The sequence below is a fragment of the Eptesicus fuscus genome, chromosome 6 (assembly GCF_027574615.1).
Source record: "Eptesicus fuscus isolate TK198812 chromosome 6, DD_ASM_mEF_20220401, whole genome shotgun sequence".
Taxonomy (NCBI): domain Eukaryota; kingdom Metazoa; phylum Chordata; class Mammalia; order Chiroptera; family Vespertilionidae; genus Eptesicus; species Eptesicus fuscus.
Genome location: NC_072478.1, coordinates 59,378,775 through 59,396,302, shown reverse-complemented (window position 1 = coordinate 59,396,302; position 17,528 = coordinate 59,378,775). Strand labels below are relative to the sequence as shown.

At 47.5% G+C, this 17,528-nt stretch overlaps 1 protein-coding gene across 2 annotated transcripts in view; it reads right to left on the bottom strand.

Annotated features, from left to right (window-relative positions):
- Positions 1 to 17,207, bottom strand: part of SETD7 (SET domain containing 7, histone lysine methyltransferase) — a 48,263-nt gene extending 31,056 nt beyond the window's left edge. Inside the window, exons 1-2 of one of the 2 annotated variants that reach the window (XM_008143654.3) lie at positions 17,002 to 17,207; positions 8,454 to 8,583 (exon numbers count right to left, since the gene is read on the bottom strand). In XM_008143654.3, the coding sequence (XP_008141876.2) occupies positions 8,454 to 8,583; positions 17,002 to 17,041 (170 nt within the window). In that variant the 5' untranslated portion in view covers positions 17,042 to 17,207. The remainder of the gene's footprint in view (positions 1 to 8,453; positions 8,584 to 17,001) is intronic. The other variant, XM_054717716.1, reaches the window with a different exon arrangement.
- Between the last annotated feature and the right edge of the window lie 321 nt (positions 17,208 to 17,528).

The following is a 17,528-nucleotide window of genomic DNA, read 5'->3' as shown; positions in this document are numbered from 1 at the left end:
GTATGGCGGGTAGAATTAGCCCCTGACGAACTAGTCTGCCGATATTTCCCAGGTATATGATCAAATCTACAAGGCCTGGGTCTTATGGATCAGTTCAACAATAACATGGACTTAGACATATTCCTCCCTAACCATATTCATTGTCCCTTGCAATGAAGCCCATCCTTATTAGTGTCAGAAGACCAAGAATAAACTGCTCTTTCCTCCCAGCCCAACTGACATAAGATGCCCACATGCAAATTCTCGAGGCACTGGAGAGCAACACCAAACTGCCTGGCTTTCAGCACCTGCCCGAGGAAACAGCTTTACTTCCTTGGCAAATATTTACGGTGGCTGGACGGCATCTGAAGACAAAAGGGGCTCGTTTCCACACCAGGCACTCCAGAGCAATAAAAACGACACGGCTTTGAAACCCTCCCTCGTGCAGGAACTAAAAGAAAAGCCTCTCAGCCGGGTGCTGAAGGCGCTAACCTTTCTTTCCAATTCTTCCCTCCTCCAGAGGAGGGTGGCAAGCCATGGCCTGCTGCCTGTTTTTGTAAATACAGTTCTACTGGAGCACAGCCATGCACATTTCTTCCCGGATCCTCTGTTGCAACAGCAGAGCCGAATAGTTGCAACAGAGCCTGTTGGTGGCCTGAGAAGCCTAAGATATTGACGGACTCGCCCCACACAGGAAAAGTTTGCTGACGCCTGCTCTCGAACCCTTGCTCACTCTAGTTTATGTACTGGCTCCGGTGCACGTCTATGCATCTTAGCTTCCAAACTGTGCTTTCATTGCTTCTTCCCGTAAAACCTATGTGACCAAACTTTTAAAATCCCCGAGGACACAGTCAGAAAAAAATGTGTGGTCACATTCCCTTTTACCTAGACGGACACATTTGCATTCCAGTCAAATATTACAGCATTCATTTTAAAATTCTCTTTAATATCTGAATACACAAACGTGGTTTTAGAACACTTAACAGTGTTGGCCTTTCCTTGATGGTTTTGTGGTCTAAATGGTTTTTCTACCACATGAGGCATTACCTCTGTTCTCTTCCCCCAATGAGCTCCCTTCCTTTCCCAGGCAGTATAGCCATATGAGAACCAAGAGGGAAATTAAATTGAATCAGAATTCCACTTTAAATTCCCAGCTATAACCAAATTAAACTGTGATTCTTCTTAAAAACATTGTTTTAGGAATTGTTTTATATGCCAGTATATGTGACCTCTTAAAATAGTTAAAACTAAGTGAAGAAGAAGAAGGTCAACAACAAACCCACAAACCCTAACCATCTGCCGGGACCCCTCTGACCAGAAGCCCCAGCCTCCTCCAGGGTGTGAGCAGCAGCCGAATGGAGCACCACCATGCTCCCGTCATGGATTGTGCTGAGGGCCTTCAAAGGAAGATCTATGAGTCTGTAGGATCTGATTCTTAAAAAGGCTCAAGATGACAGTGAAATATTCGAGAGACGATTCAGTTTTGCTCTCGAAAAACAAGTCATAAGAAAGCTCTGCTAGTCATTGCTACCGACTAATAATAATAGTAACGACAATAATGATAAAAGGTAAGAATGCCTTGAGGGCATTATGCTAAGTGAGACAAGTCAGACAAAGAAAGACAAACACTGTATGTCCTCACATGTGGAACCTAAAATAGCCCCACTCATAGAAATGGTCGTTGCCAGGGGCTGCAGGGTGGGGGGATTGGGGAGCGGCTGGTAAGGGGTACCAACTTCCAGCTCTAAGATGAGTGAGTTCTGGGGATCTAATGTACAGCATGGTGATTATAAATCACAATCCTGCGTCAAATACTTGAAACCTGTTAAGAGAGTAGGTCTTAAATGTTATCACCACACACATAAAAATGGTAACTATGTGAAGGGATGGAGGTGCAAACTAACCCTCTTGTAATCATCTATCTACAAAAAACCCTAATATGCAAATCAAACAAACAGCAGAATGACTGGTCGGTGGGGGGTGGGGCCGGTGAGCGGGTGCTGCCAGGCCGCCAGCCAAGGTGGGTGCCAGCGGGGGACGCGCCCCCCCCCCCCCCGACTGCCCCATCGGTCACCCCACAGATCGGCCCTGATCGCTGGCCAGGCCTATGTATTGGGAACAGTCTCTTTGATTTAAAAATTAAAACCTAAGGCAAGGCTACTCTAACACTGAAAAAGCAGGATGATGCAGCGATGACATGCATGGACTCCGGCTTGTGCATTTTGTGGTCAGCCCTGATTCTGACACTTACAACTGTGTGACAAAGCCAATTATTTAACTTCTCTCTGCTTTGGTTTTTCCACCCATAAGAAGGGGAAAATGGTACTACTGTCTCAGAAGGATCATGTTATGTACTACTTTTAATAATCAGGGCAAACAAATGTAGCTGCCCATACAACAGCAAGATGCCTTTCACCTGTATGAAAAGTATGGTCACTGGTGCATGCAGCATCCCGGATTGCGAGAGGGATGTCCGACTGCCGGTTTAGGCCTGTAAACCAGCAGTCAGAAATCCCCCAAGGAGTCCTGGATTGTGAGAGGGCGTAGGCTGGGCTGAGGGACCACCCCTGCACCCGAATTTTGTGCACCGTGCCTCTGGTTTCTCAGTATATGGGTGTATCAAATCATCACACTGTACACCTTAAACTTACATGTGTTGTGTCCATTGTATCTCCACAAAGCTGGGAACATGCAGATACACAGTAACAGAAAAAAGAAATCCATGCTTTCCAATGAGTGCCTACCAGGTGCCCTCCCATCTACAAGGTCCTGACAGGTTTTCTCTCCAGTCTTCACAACAGCTCTGAGCAGTAGGTGTCACTATCCCCATTTTATCAACGAGGAAGAGGCCAGCTCGCTAGAACAGGGCTCCTCTGAGCTTCTCCTCAGAGAAACCTCCCATCCAACTGCCAGGCTCCTACCACGTCGTTCCCAGGAACGTCACTGACTTCACCCCAGGATCCTTTGAAAAATTATAGCTGATGAGCGACCTCCAGTAAAGTTGAAGCGTGGAAGAGAGGCCGTCAGGATCAGAGGAATGTCTTTGCTCTGGTTAGAGGAGGGTGCTGATGTAATGAGAAGGGGGTGGCTCTGCACCAGAGCTCACCTTGGATTGACTCGCACCTCCAACCCTTCCTAATGGGGACCTTGGGCAAGTTAGCTAACCACTACATGCCTTAGGTTCTTCATATGTGAAATCGGATTATAAAACCGATTTCACAGATTGTTAGGAAGGCAAGTGAGTGAGTGACAGGTATTCAAAGTTATCCATCTTCTCCACTCCCTTTCTCCTCGTGTGTCACAAAAATGTTTGCCTTCATCAGACTGTTTATTAGGACACAGATGAATGTATTTGTTGAGTCTGGTGCCAACAAAAGCTGGATGACTGTCAGGAACGGAGAAGGACTTTTTCTTCCTTGTGTGGGAGGCTGGAGGACATGACTTCAGCAGTCCATTCCCACTCCAGTTTCTCTGCAATATGACCAAGCACTTTCTCAAAAGCCAACACAAGAAGTCCTGCATGGATCTGTCCCCTGGAACCCGTCAGCCTTTCTCGGTGGCTCAGCGGGTGGGCAGCCTCACTCAGGTTACCTGGTCAATGATAAACTACAAGGAGCCCTCTTAGCCGGACACATTAATGCAGCAAATCAACTTCAGAACAGGATGGGCACAGGACAGTGACGTCAGGAACAAGAAATAATACTTGGAAATCTAATTGGCAGGGAAGGAGAAGCAACAATAACATAACAATAATAAGATGAAATGAATTAACTCATCTCCGTCTCGCAATCAGACTAAAAACAACACACGATTCCCTAATATTATACAAGTCAAAGCCAGTCTGTGTTGGAATACCCCTTCCTTGTTTCCATCCTGGGATTTTGAGAAGTCCTGCTAAATTGCCTTTGCGTCCATAATCTTGGCTAAAATGAGAACAATGATGAGAAAAACCATTGTAATAAGCATCCAGAACTGAGGATTAGTATGAAAATTACAGACGTGTGTATTTGCATAGTAAACAATTTCATAACATCCCACTGCGGTCCAGCAAATCCCTCCAGAGCCCCTGACAAAGCCCAAGCCCCTTCCTCCTCACCACGTGGACAGCTTTATCTAGGACCCAAGCAGATGTTAAGAGGTCCCAGGAACCTAGTCTTAGCAATATTTTCTTCTTTCCTTTAAAAAGAGGGAAAAAGGGGAAATAATAGCTGCTTGAAAAGACAATTTCCAAATGAAGGTCGATTTTCACATTTATTCCTCATTTGTGGGATAAACTATCTGGCAAAGGACGAGTGTGGTCTGACTTCAGGTTTCTGAGTTAATAAACCTGTTGTAATAACAGCTTTTCTGATCTCATTTTGTCACATAATGAAGGAAAGACTAACTGTTGATTAAGATCTCAAAACTAGCCTGGCCCTCATGGCTCAGGGGTTGAACGTCGACCTATGAACCAGGAGGTCATGGCTCGATTCCCGGTCAGGCCACATGCCCCGTTTCAGGCTCCATCCCCAGTGGGGGGGGGGCATGCAGGAGGCAGCCAATCAATGATTCTCATCATGGATGTTTCTCTTTCTCTCTCCCTCTTCATCTCTGAAATCAATAAAAATATATTTAAAAAACTTCATTCTTTTAAAAAAATCTCAAAACTAGCAAATAGTCTAAGCTGAGACAGTAGTAAAAAGGCAAACAATGTACATTTTGACTATTTAAACTTAATTTAGAGATTTAAAAATAGCTATTTCCTTATTTTATCTTGAATACAAGGTAAAGATGCTTGAATACAAAATAATTAAGATGCTTAAAATTTCTGCCAACAGTGGTGACTTTTGTGACATGGGGCTAAGGGTAAAAAAAAAAAAAAAAAAAGAAAAAAGAGGAGCACATTCACTTTTTATATTTCTGTATTTCTTGAAGTTTTTTATTCTACCAAACATTTGTCACATATGCAATTAAAAAATTAGAATCTGCTTTTATCTAGGAACTTGTTTAAAAAATTTAACAGGGCCATTTTTCGGGTGATCTGAATATTTAAAATCCTTATTTAGGTTTATCATAACCTGTGTTAAGGGAAAAACTGATTCTGGAATGTTCTTGATAGAAATTCACATTTGTATGAAACCTTCTCATAAATCACACACCCAGCTAATGGCACAGATTATGGTGATGGTTTCATGGACATATGTTTAACTCCAAACTCACCAAGTTGTAGACATTAAATACATACAGTTTTCTGCATGTGAATCATACCTCAATAAGTTGGTTTTTTAAAAAAATCACACACCTGAGTTCAGGTTTTATATAACATTAGAAGGTCTCCATCTAAATCTGTCTCTACACTTTATGATGAAAAAACCCCAAAAAACCTTTGACGGGAACATTAGCCAGCACCACAGGTTAGAACAACTTTTAAAAACTCTAATTTGTTTCCTCACCTGTTATTTCAAAACTTTGATTTCATCCTTTGTGAGGGAATTTTCCCAACCACAGCCTCCTGACTGGCAGGTAAGGTGTAGGGTTCCCACCTTATTCTACCTAACTCATCAGACCCTAAAAGTTAGGAGTGGCAATAGGGAGGAAAATTAATAGACCAATGTAAAGTAAGGTGCTGCTTCATGCAGAAACAACCGACTTCTCCGTGACCCAATGCTGCGCTCTGCTTAGCAAGACCCAGGCATAAGGCTCTCACCACCTTTTACAGCGAATCCCTTTAGCAGGTGTCTCACAACAGGATCAGTATTGGGTTTAAGGAAGAAGGTAACGAGAACCTGTCACCACACAGTTTCATCACATGTCACACAAGCAGTGATACTGACCTCCTCCCTCAAGGCATCAGTCCCCATCTGCCTGAGGAAAGCTAACAAAGGTACGCTCTCAAGGTCCTCACTAACGCCATCATTCCTTGAGTCTACTCTCTGAGCGAAGTATCTACCAGGGTTTGAGTGGCAGAAAACTAGTGAGTTGGTGCCTCAAAAAAAAAAGGTCAATGAATTTATTGCTGTCCCATCCATAGTTGTTGGCCTGGTGCTTCAGCTCTGTCATGTCATAACATACATGTCAATTACTACATTTGTGTGACACACTGGGGTGACTGGGTGAAGCTGCTTGGAGCTGGAAGTGACTAGCTGGACAGAGGAAGGGCGGTGCTCGGGGAGTCTCGGGCCCCACTCAGGGCCCCAAGGTGGAGGGACTAGTACTTTGGAACTAACTAACATGCAGCTCATTGTGGGCACACTGGTTTGGAAGCTCAGTCTAGTCCATCAATACTCTGTGCATCAGGTCTGTGAAACAACGCAGTAACCAACCCTAAATTCCAACCAAACTAACACTAACAACCAACCAAACCTGCTGGATGTTTTCCTGGAGTCAATCAACTCTGCTTATCAAACTACCAGATTTAAAGCATGAGTGAGTGTGTGAGCGTGTGAGTGAGTGTGTGTGTTCTGGGTGACTTCTACTTTCATTCAGCTCCCACGCTCATTCAGCAAGAATTTTTTTTAAGTATTAAATTAAGGGAAAGTGCTTTGAAGCCCAGAAGAGGAAACAGACAAGATTCTGCCCTTAAGGAAACTGCTGTCCTGTGGGGGAAACAAGACATTTCTATAACTTACATTTGCGAAATGGATCAAACAATAATTGCAGCAGGAGGTAAAAAGACACTTCCCAGAAGACAGCAGTGAGTACACTGCTATGGAAGTAGGAAAAGGAGGAACAGGAAACGTGTCCCTCTGGCAGGGGAAGGGGTCCTGGGAGAAGAAAGCACTGATACCAAATCTTAAGAGTCCTCCACGGGACTCAGGTAGCCACCAGGGACTCAAAGCAGAGCAAAAGCAAGCAAGCAAACTATCCACCCATTCAAAATGGTAGTCTGTAAGCAAAGCTCTGCTAAAAATAAATAAATAAATAAATAAATAAAAAATAAATAAATAAATAAAGGTGGGATGGGGTCTGGGGTAATGGGAAAGAGAAGGTTGGAATGACTAATTAAAATAACATGTCACAAGAGCTCGAAGATGGGTTTTTATTGCTTTTCTCACCCCTCCTTAATTCAGATAATTGACAGCCCGAGGAACTGTTAATATCTTCAAAAGCCACCTACTCCATCTATGGAAAAGGGATTCTGCGTCACAAGCCAGTCCCTGTGCTCACCCTTCAATGGCCAGCTTGGACATTTCCCTTCCCAGAGGAACTCCAAGGGTGAGGAGCTTCAGGTTGTCACCAGTGCCAGGCGCTGAGGGAGTGGGGCCACGTCCTGTGGAACCCCATGACGGTGTTGGCGAAACCCATTTCTGCAATACCCAACCCTCCTGTGCCTCTCGTTCCTCTGAATGCTTGGGAAAGCCACGTGGCCACTCTGTTTCTGAAGCTGACATGGTTTAGCCGAAACCGGTTTGGCTCAGTGGATAGAGCGTCGGCCTGTGGACTGAAAGGTCCCAGGTTCGATTCCGGTCAAGGGCATGTACCTTGGTTGCGGGCACGTCCCCAGTGGGGGGTGTGCAAGAGGCAGCTGATCGATGTTTCTCTATCATCGATGTTTCTAAACTCTCTATCCCTCTCTCTTCCTCTCTGTAATAAAATCAATAAAATATATTTTAAAAAAAAAAAAAAAAAGCTGACATGGTTTAAAAGTCACCGCTTGAAAGAGGAAAGGTCTACAGTCATTGCAGCCCTCACCAGAGGTGAGCAGCTCCTGCCCCACAGCGCCCTCACGCAGGAGCTGAGAGCACAGTGAACAGACGGCTGCTGCGAAAACGCTTTAACTAGAGGCAGAACACAGGAAACACGGGTGCTGACGTCAGCATCCAGGCACCTCGCATAAAGACCAGCTCTCCCAACACAAGCTTTCACAGCACTGTGAGGCCAGAGCTGTACACCTCCGGTGTCTACCTCGCCATTTTCCTGAGCGATCCCAGGAGGAGAAGGAACATGCTGAGAAACGGGGGAAGCTGCAGAACCACCGAGGTGGCTGAATCTTCCCTCAGGATAGCAAGAAACCGGACCCTGAGGTCTGAGAGCGCGGGCTAAGGCATGCAGTGTGCGGAACCCTTGGAAAAAAGCGTGTCAGTCACTGCTGGAACTGCGCCAACCGGCCCCTGACACAAATGAGCCCCCGGTGTCACTTCCCTGAGACGCATTACCCGAATGAGCAGGTGAAACCTATCAAAGAAATGGGTGACCACCTAACCAACCTGTGCAAGATGGGGGCCCTCGGACCCGGCACTGCAGCGCACCCCTTGGACAAGCACACCCTAGGAGGCAGTGATGACAGCTAAGCCTTACGCTGGCTTCTCCATAACCACGGGGGTGACTCCCCTGGTCCCCAAAGCAGTGCGTGCATGCAGGTTGGGCTCACTATTACCTTGTCTCTAAGTTGTTACCCAAACATCCACTTAACTTCTTCCATTTGTATCACCCTTTCAAAGAAAGTGATTTGGTACCCTCCCCCAAACGAAATACAACAAAACCGCGAGTGCTACCTGCCGTCAAAGAAGAAGAATTTCCCGCGTCCATTCTTCTCTCCGTGAACGAAGTTCCCCTCAAATCTGTCTGTGGAGGAGTAGGTGACCGTGCAGAGCCCGTGCGGCAGTCCATCGTCATCCAGCTGCCCTGGAGGAAGGGAATCACAAGGCCAACCTTACCATCTGCCTGTGCCCCCACCGATGCGTCGGAGCACGGAAGCGGCCAGGCCAGCAGGTCCCCTGAGCAGCCAAAGGGTCCCTTCCCTGCTCCAGGGGAGAGAGCAAAGGCTGCTCGCCTCGCCTGCATCAGCCGGATCAACCTGACTGTTCTGTGCCCTTTACGAACGGCGGGTCTACGATGGAGGGACTGGGACACATTCCGATGGGAACCGAAAATAAGCTTGTCTTTTCGCGGGGACTGAGCGTTCTTACCAGTCGCAGCATCCGCAGTGCCTGTTCCGTTTACCAAGTGCTTCCCCACCTGGTACTTCTCACATTAGGAATTAAGGCCCCCAAACTGATGCTTAACCGAAATGTAGTTGAGGTAACACCATTTTATAGTCTATTGCCAAGTACCTTGTCCCTGCAATGAGTCTTCTAATGCTGGAACTAATATGCGATATGGTTTTATATGTTATATAGTATGCAGTGGAGGGCTGCTAGCCAGGGGACTTCGGAAAACCCCACTGCGGTTCATTACATTCAAACAGGGGCGTGGCTATGCCTCTAAAACTGCCCGGATATTTATATACCTCACTGGGCTAACATGGGAACGGAGTCCTTCTAAGCTTGAACTTAAGCTTAACCTTGAACTTACTGCTTCATTTTACAAAATCTTCCAGCTTTGAATGTTTAGTAATGACCTTGTCATATCTCCTCTATAACTGTGTCCAGAGGGCTATGTTTAAATGCAGCTAGAAGCAGCCACATGGCCATTTAAGCAGCGATTTTGAACATCCCCAGCAGTTCTGACACTGTGATCTCTAAAATGCTGGTTCTGCCTGGGTCACAGACTGGTATATTCTAACATTTATGTTTGTAGTCAATGTTTAGGATTTTACGATTATCTACATATTTCACAGAACCTGGGAGTCCCCTCACTGGTGTCTCCCCAATGATTCTGGTGAGCTGGTTTTGCAGAGGTGGGTGAAAACGAAGGCAGTAGTTAACCTAGTGGCTTTTTCGTGAGTGAATGACCTGGGTCAGGGATGAGGAGATACAAAAGCATTCAAAACTGTGGGCAGTGCATGGACATCAAACACTCAAATGTGGCTTCCAGATGGCTCACAGGCATAAAAGGAAGCACAAACCATATCACCACAAGGAACACTTTAGTCTCCTAAAATGATTTCTTCTAAAGCGATAAAAGAACATCATCGCTTGGAAGAGATAGTAAGTAAATACTCTTATAAAAAAGCAAAAAGCTCTTTATTTTTATTGTATTCTTATGTAAGCATAAAGTAACAATGGACAAATATAAAAAAAAAATGTGGCTACTTAAATAAATCACAGTTGATGTAGTTCCTTTCCACTCAATACAGGTTTTTTGTTTTTTTTCTACCAAGGGCCAGGAAATTAATGGTCAGGAGGGAAATAAGCCATAATTGCTTTCTTCTTGTTCAAAACCCAACTGTATGTGACATAATTCAATGACACCGGAGCCATGTAAAACAATTTGTAAAATTATCTTCTAAATATCTACTGATGACATTTCTCTCATCAAAATAAATTAAATCTACTTTTAAAATTTTCATTAAAAAACAGGTACAGCTAAACACTTTCTTTTATGAAATAATGTTGGGATCAAATTCAATTTAGCTATTCACATTCCTATGAATCCAGCAGTTTATTTTTGATGTAGGTATGAACACTCATTTTAGCCTTGTAGTGAAGTATTTACTAATTTGTTGGAATACTTTCTCCATAGAAACAGTTCACATATTTCAGACTTTCAAAAGTTAATCTTTGTTATTCTACTTTAGATCAAGAGAAATATTATGATAACTATGAACATTGAGGGGGGAAAAAACCCCAATGTAAATTCATTTCCACCTTCCCTCAGTCACAATAGTCCTGTCCTATCTATCTATCTATCTATCTCTATCTATCTATCTATCTATATATCTATAAAAGCCTAAGCAACCGTCGCAACTGAAACAACCGAACGGGCTGCGTGGGGCGACCAGGCCAGAAGGGGGATTAGTGAGGGACCAAACAACTGAACAAGCAGGCTGTGTGGGGTGACCAGGCCAGTGGGGGGGGGGGAGGGGTAGTGAGGGCCGACCAAATGACTGAGCAGCGGGCTGCGTGGGGTGACCAGGTCGGCAGGAGGGACAGATGGGGGCGACCAGGCTGGTGGTTGGGGGGGAGGGTGCCATGAGGGATGACCAGGCCGGCAGAGGGGGGCAGTGAGGGGCAACCAGGCCGGTGGGGGGAAGGGGCAGTTGGGGGTGACCAGGCCAGCAGGGGGGTAGTTAGGGGTGATCAGGCAGGCAGGCAGGCAGGTAAGCAGTTAGGAGCCAGTGGTCCCGGGTGAGAGGGATGTCCGACTGCCCTGTGGGGTCCTGGATTGGAGAGGGTGCAGGTTGGGCTGAGGGCCTCCCCCAACCCCGTGCATGAATTTCATGCACCGGGCCTCTAGTTTCTGAATAAAACACTGCAGATGCACCGTCAGCAGTGGGATTTAGATAGCAGAGAAGATGGAAAGTGTCATGTAACACACTAAAAGCACTTGAGGGTCAGTACTGATCCCAATCGGGATGAAAGCAAAAGGATCAGCCTCGCTCCACGAGGGCTACTTGTTTCAATGCCTCTTTCGACAGGTCAGTGAAGAGGGGTCCCGGCACTTTGCTAGTCTCTAGGGAGAGAGGAGCTGCTGGATGATGGTCGTTTCTCCGGTGGCATCAGAAGGAGGTGCTTGGACACCGGACACTTCCCTACCATTCTAAAGGGTTAGGTTGCTTGTTGTGATCAAGTCCTGAAACTCCCTCTGTCAGTCCACTGCAGGACCCCTGGTTGGCCTGTTTGTTGTTTTCTTCCGAAAGGAGGAGATGTGATCAATGAACAGGATCAACGAACAGGAGCTAGATATTAAGGGTTGTCAACATTTAAGACTTCCACCGTGGATGTTTAATAGCCAGAAATTGTTATCCTCGCCGTAGAACTTAATCTACAAAACACCAATAGCAGCAAAGAGACTTTCCAAAGAAAGAAAGGGACTGGGTTGCTGTGCCTCACCACTCCTTTCCACATCAGTGCTAGAGGAGCCTCTGGAAAGAGTCTTGTTCGGATGCCATCTGGACAGTAGAGCAGGTCATAGTTGTCTTGTTGGCAATAATCAATGTAATGGAGAGGAAACTGATACGCAAAGAAGGAAAAAAGTCTGTGTTCCTTACTCTGCATTTGGCATTGGGCTATGTGCTTTCCTGTTACCTAAATTGAACCTCACGACAATTTCCCAAGTGCCCATCACGTAGACGAGGAAGCCAATGCTATGTGGCTTGCCCAGGAAGCACGTGAACGGCTCTGAACGTGCTCCTGAATGCTGAATGCCCCTTCCCCAAGTCTTTCCATTCCCTTTCTCTCTGGATAAGGGAAACTAGCAGAACCCTCCTGCCCCACTGCCCTGCTTCCCTGCTGAGGGTGGAAGTAGGCACCTCTAAACAGGTAGGTATGCGAGGTCCCAGGTCCCAGGTCCAGCAGGGGAAGGGCGTTTGTCGTGAAGATAGTCCTTGTCGGGCCACCAGGACTTGCAACAGCATTCCTACCCCTTCCGAGTGTTACCTCACTCAAAGAGAAACACTCGTCCTCCTTGCTCTGAGCGAGGCCAATTTCTGAAACGCGCCAAGCCAACCAGCAGCCTTCCAGGCCGGTTCCCACTAAACGGAGGCTGAACAGCAGGCCAGACAACAAGGGAGCGTCACTGGGATGACTGCTCCGTGCTGATAATGCTGTCCCAGCTCCTGTCTGCAGCGCGATTTAAAATATTTATAGAAGTTAGAGAAAGGGGGGAAATGCTAACAGTCTCACAGTCTACTTTCTTACTTTGTTCTAGTGGTCACTCTCTACTGAATGGATAGAAAGTGAGATTTTCCCCTGTGAGTTACCTCTGAGCTTTCTCCTCATCCTGATGAGAGCCAGGCCTGTCTGTGTTCTGAGCCGTGATGGTACATCATCTGGGCAAGGCAGACTACCTCGGCATCAGACACGGGGCTGCTTCCCGCCTCAGGCTCACTCACAGATCTGAGGGTGGTGTGTGTGTGTGTGTGTGTGTGTTTCCCTAAGAACAAGAGACTCTTTCATGCATTGTTGGTTTTGTAGACTAGAACTGCTGACACAAAAAATAATAATAATAAAAGGCAAGCTTATTCCAGTCAGTGCAAAGAACATGCCCTCATGATGATGCATTTACCCTGGCTGTGGAAACATAATTTGATTTTTGAGAGTAATTCTTTACCAGAGCTCAACTGTTAGTCATGAGGGTCATAATATTAAAGCATGGCCACAGGGAGAGGGCTGGAACACGGACCCCACATTTTCCCTAAGCCTAGAGCATGAGCATGAGAGACAGGCAGGAGATGTTAGGGGGACAGTTAAAATATTCTTGATATTTTGAGGGGCTTAAGGCAGTGCAACACTGAGATGCTTGTTTTCCTTCTGGCTCCTTAGTTCTGGGGATTCTGTTTTCCCCCCTTTTTTGTCTCCTGTATGTTTCCAGGCCTTTCCATTCTTTCCTGCCCTCAGAAGTGCACATCGGGACGATTGCAAAGAGCCCTGTAGGTGATTCCCACGGCTTCCCATGGCTTCCAGCTCAGTCCACGCCCGTGGCTGGTGACACAGCCGCCTTCCCTGTCTTACCCTCTGCTTTTGTCCTGGGCCCTCTGTTACAGCAGAACCGACGGATTTGTCTCTGGAGGTGCCTGCGTAATCCCACCCCTCTGTCTTTACTCACAAAGTCCCTGCTCAGCTGGACTCAACCACACAACCACCTCTCTGGGAGCTCTTTCCCCTCCATCTCCTTCCCGGAGCCGGAAGTAATATTTACTTCCTCTCAACCACCGTAATTCACCTGTTTAGATATATTTATTTGAGATTATATCACTTCCCACTGAACCAGCGAGTCTCAACGAGATTTTACAAATCCACGGCAGGAGCTCAGGGGGAGGTCTGGCCTCCGAGGCCCAGGGCCAGCTGCCTTCCCAGAGGAGACAGCAGGGCTGGTACACAGACCCACAGAGATACTCCACCACCCAGTTCCCCTCGGGAATTCACCCCCTGGGAGCTCAGAACTTCAGCGCCACGGCTCTGCCCTGACAGAGAACCAAAATGTGTATGATGTGACAAAAGACATTTCAAGTCCTGAACAGACCAACTTGTTCCCCAGAAGAAATTTCTTCAGAGGAAGAAAAAGGATGTCTGTTGCAGGGTTAAGTTAAATTCTCCTCCCCCAAATACATTTTTCCCCCTGAATGTCACTAAACCCCTTCAGAAGCAGCCTAAAGAGTTACCACTGACAAAGAGTGATACTGACATAATATTTAACTGTTGCTTCCAGGCCCGGTTCCCAAGTATTTCATACATTTGATGACTCATCAAAAGTAAAAAATACGAAAAATGTAGCAAGGTAGTCAGGTACAGTGAAGAGGGGTTCTGGAGGTCCAAGCCTGTTTTGCACCCTCCTGGGTGGCCTTGGGTTAATTCTTAACTTCTCTATGCCTCAGTTTCCTCTTCTGTAAAATTCAGATAATATTAGTACCCACCTCGTAAGACTGAATATGTGTGTGTGTGTGTGTGTGTGTGTGTGAAACATTCAGCACAGAACCTGCACAGAGTAAGAACTAAACAATTATAGCAATAATGATGATGATGATGATGATGATGATGATAATGATAGCTAAGACAATGAAACTACTGAGAACAGAGGCTTTGTTGATGGAGGGGTAGGTTAGTTGGTACTTGAATACCAAGATATTCAGACTAGCTTTATGCCAGTCCCCCCTGCATGTGCTAGATGTGAAGTAAAGACTATAACAGATGCCACTAAAAAGGCCAAGCATGGCTGGAAAAAAGCCCACTGGTGCGATGTCCTGCGTGTGCACCGTACACTCTGGACGCTGTGCGAGTTTGGGCCTTAGATGCCTCTAAGGACTTGTAAAGATTCTGTGTTCCTCTGTTTAGCGTTAGGCACAACTGAGTGATCAGGTGCCCCAGACTGCCCCAAATGTTCACGTTATCCCAGCCTAAGTATATACATACAAAGGTTTCAGGGATAAACATTCTCATTCATCTGTATTCACCACAGAGTGATCACCCCCCAAAGCCTCATTACTACCTATCACCATACAACTGACCCGCTCCATTCCTTCCCCCGGCCCCCACCTCCTCACCCTCCGGTAACCACTGATCTGTTCTCGGTAGCTGTGAGTTTGTTTTTGTTTTTGTTTTACCAGCATAAGTACCAAACCCCTCTCATTCTCAAGCATTTCCTGATTTTGGAGAATAATGTGTCTGGTCACCCTATTAAACAGAACCTTCCTCGTTTAGATAAAGAACATTCTCTGTTCCTATGAATTGCACAAGCTCAAAAACAACACTGCTATGTTTCTAAAGTTGTTGTTCACAAGGAGTCTGGGGACCACGGACTTAGATTTCTAGACAGCTTCAAAGGAGAACGTTGTTTAACTGGGGAGCGCAGCCCATGACCAAGGGTTTGCATTAAAATTTTACAAGCACAAGTAAAAGTAAACTTTAAAGAATGAAAGTAAGCCCTGACAATAAGAGAAGAGCTTTTTTTCCCCCGTTTATCTTTCATAACAGGAAGGCACAAGAAATCAATAACTTAAGTTGTAAGAAGGCTTCCAATGGATGGGCTCAATGTCTTTGGGCCCCATTGAGGCCCAACACAGGCCTTGCTTATCAGAGAGATAAAGAGATAAAGTTCACAATATTGTGAAATTAAAACATTAAACACCCTTTGAAGCTGGTAAAGAAATATGTCTTTTAAAAAAAAGAAATATGTGTTAATAGTTACATTATAATGGATACCTTTTAGAAATTTCAGAAATATTATTCAAATCTCATCCCAAGACCTCTGGAGCACTGCAAAAGGAGTCAATTATGTCTTATGAAAACAAACAAAAAAAATGGAGTTCTCCCAATCTATAACAATAAAAGCATAATATGCTAATTAGACCAGACAGCCAAGGACCTTCCGGACATCCTTCCCCGGGGTCCTTGCAGGATTTCGTGCATCGGGCCTCTAGTGCAGCAATAACTATGTATCTTTATGCACGTACGGTATTGCCACTTTGGTTTTCTTTTCCATTTATGAGAATTTGTTTAAACAAATGAGATAGAAACCCAATTCTACCCAAAACTAAAAACTATGTACTTAGATGCTTACTTTAAAATATTCTGGGTTCTAAAGTTTTACAAATACGTATACTGCATATGTATGAATGAAAAAATATTTTTAAAATAAAAAACATATCCTGCAATTCTACCACACAGCATTACAACACATCACGACGTACTGGCTGGGTAGAATCAAATAAATAAATACGCCAAAGAGTATCTTCTAGTCTTCACGGTTACAAAATCCTGACATCTCATGCTACAAACAACAAGATTGTATAACATCCCCACCTCGCTTTTTAGACCTAGCAAAAAAAAAAAAGAAAAAAAAAAAAGAGGTGGAGAAACTCGGCAAAACAAAGTGGCGAGGAAAGTCGGGAGGGGCGCTAGCAGAGAAGGGGCGGAGAAATTCGACACCGAGGCGGTGATATCACCCTCAGCCAACCGCACGGAATTCAGAAAGTTAAGTGTCACCCAGCAATTTGGGTCCGGGCTCGCGGCGCGCCCGCACAGCGTGGCGGCGGCGGCACCCGCTCGGAAGCAGGACGGGGGAGGGGGCGGCGTGACTGAGTTCGCTCGGGGACAGCGAGGGGAGGGCCCCCGCCTCCCGGTCGGCGCGCGTTCCAGCCCCGGGTCGGGAGCGTCGTCCCTCGCCGGGCCATGACTTCATCTTTTCGGAAGAACAGCCGCCCGGGCCGCGGCTGCCACGTGCCTGGGTCGGCCCAGGGCGCTGCGCCGCCGACCCACCCGGACGCGGACGCGGTGGCGGTCGCCGCGGCGAGCGGAAGGAAAGGGCTGGCGGCTCGAGAGGGGCTCGGGGTCGCCACACGGAGCCGGGGCACGGCTCTGCGGAGACCGCGGGTCTCCGGGGGCTGTCGCCACGCGCACCCCCCACCTCCCATCCCTGAAAGGGCTAAGGCCAGAGTGTGGGGCACAGCTCGCCACTCCGAGGGTGGGCTGCGGGCTGCGGGCTGCGGGCTGGAGCAGCCGTGCTCTCTCCCGGGAGCCCGGCCCGGCCGAGCGGGTTCCCGGCCTGCGCCCCGCCGCGCAGTGCGCGCTCCCGGCGGCGTGGCGGTGGCTGTCCGCCCCTGCCCGGGCCGTGCGGCCGGCCACCCGCGTAGGGGACAGTGGCGGTCACGCGGGTCACCCGCCACTCCTTCCGCGTTCCGAGCCCTCGGCGCCTCCTCCCCCGACCCCGGAGAAAGGCTTGTACCTTCCACCGCCTCCTCCACCATCTCGTCGTCGCTATCCATGGCGGCTGGGGACTCTGCCCAGCTCGGGGCCGCGCGGCTGCCTCCCGTCCCTCTGGGTGCTCGGGCGGCTGGGCGAGCGCTGGGGCTGAACCCTGCGAGTTTGGAGGAGGAGGAGGAGGAGGAGGAGGAGGAAGAGGAGGAGCAGTCGGGGCTGGCTCGCACGGCCTCCCCCTACAGCCCTTTCGATTCCTTGGCCTTCAGCTGCCGCTGCCGCTGCCGCAGCCGTCCCTCCTCCCTTCGCCCACTTGCCCCTCGCCTCCGAGGCTCCGGGGTGCCGCCGTGGCCTTCGCCGCCGCAACTTTCTCCAGTAATAACCCCTCTTTGTTAGCGAGCAGCTGATCCGCTGACATCACCCGGCGCCGGTGCGCTCCCTCCCTCGCTGATTGACAGTTCCCTGTCCCTTCCCAGAAGTAAGGCTCCTCAACGCGGAAGGCGCTCCGGGTCCGCGCGGTCTCCGCGCCCCAGCCAAGCAGCCCCCCCGGCCCGT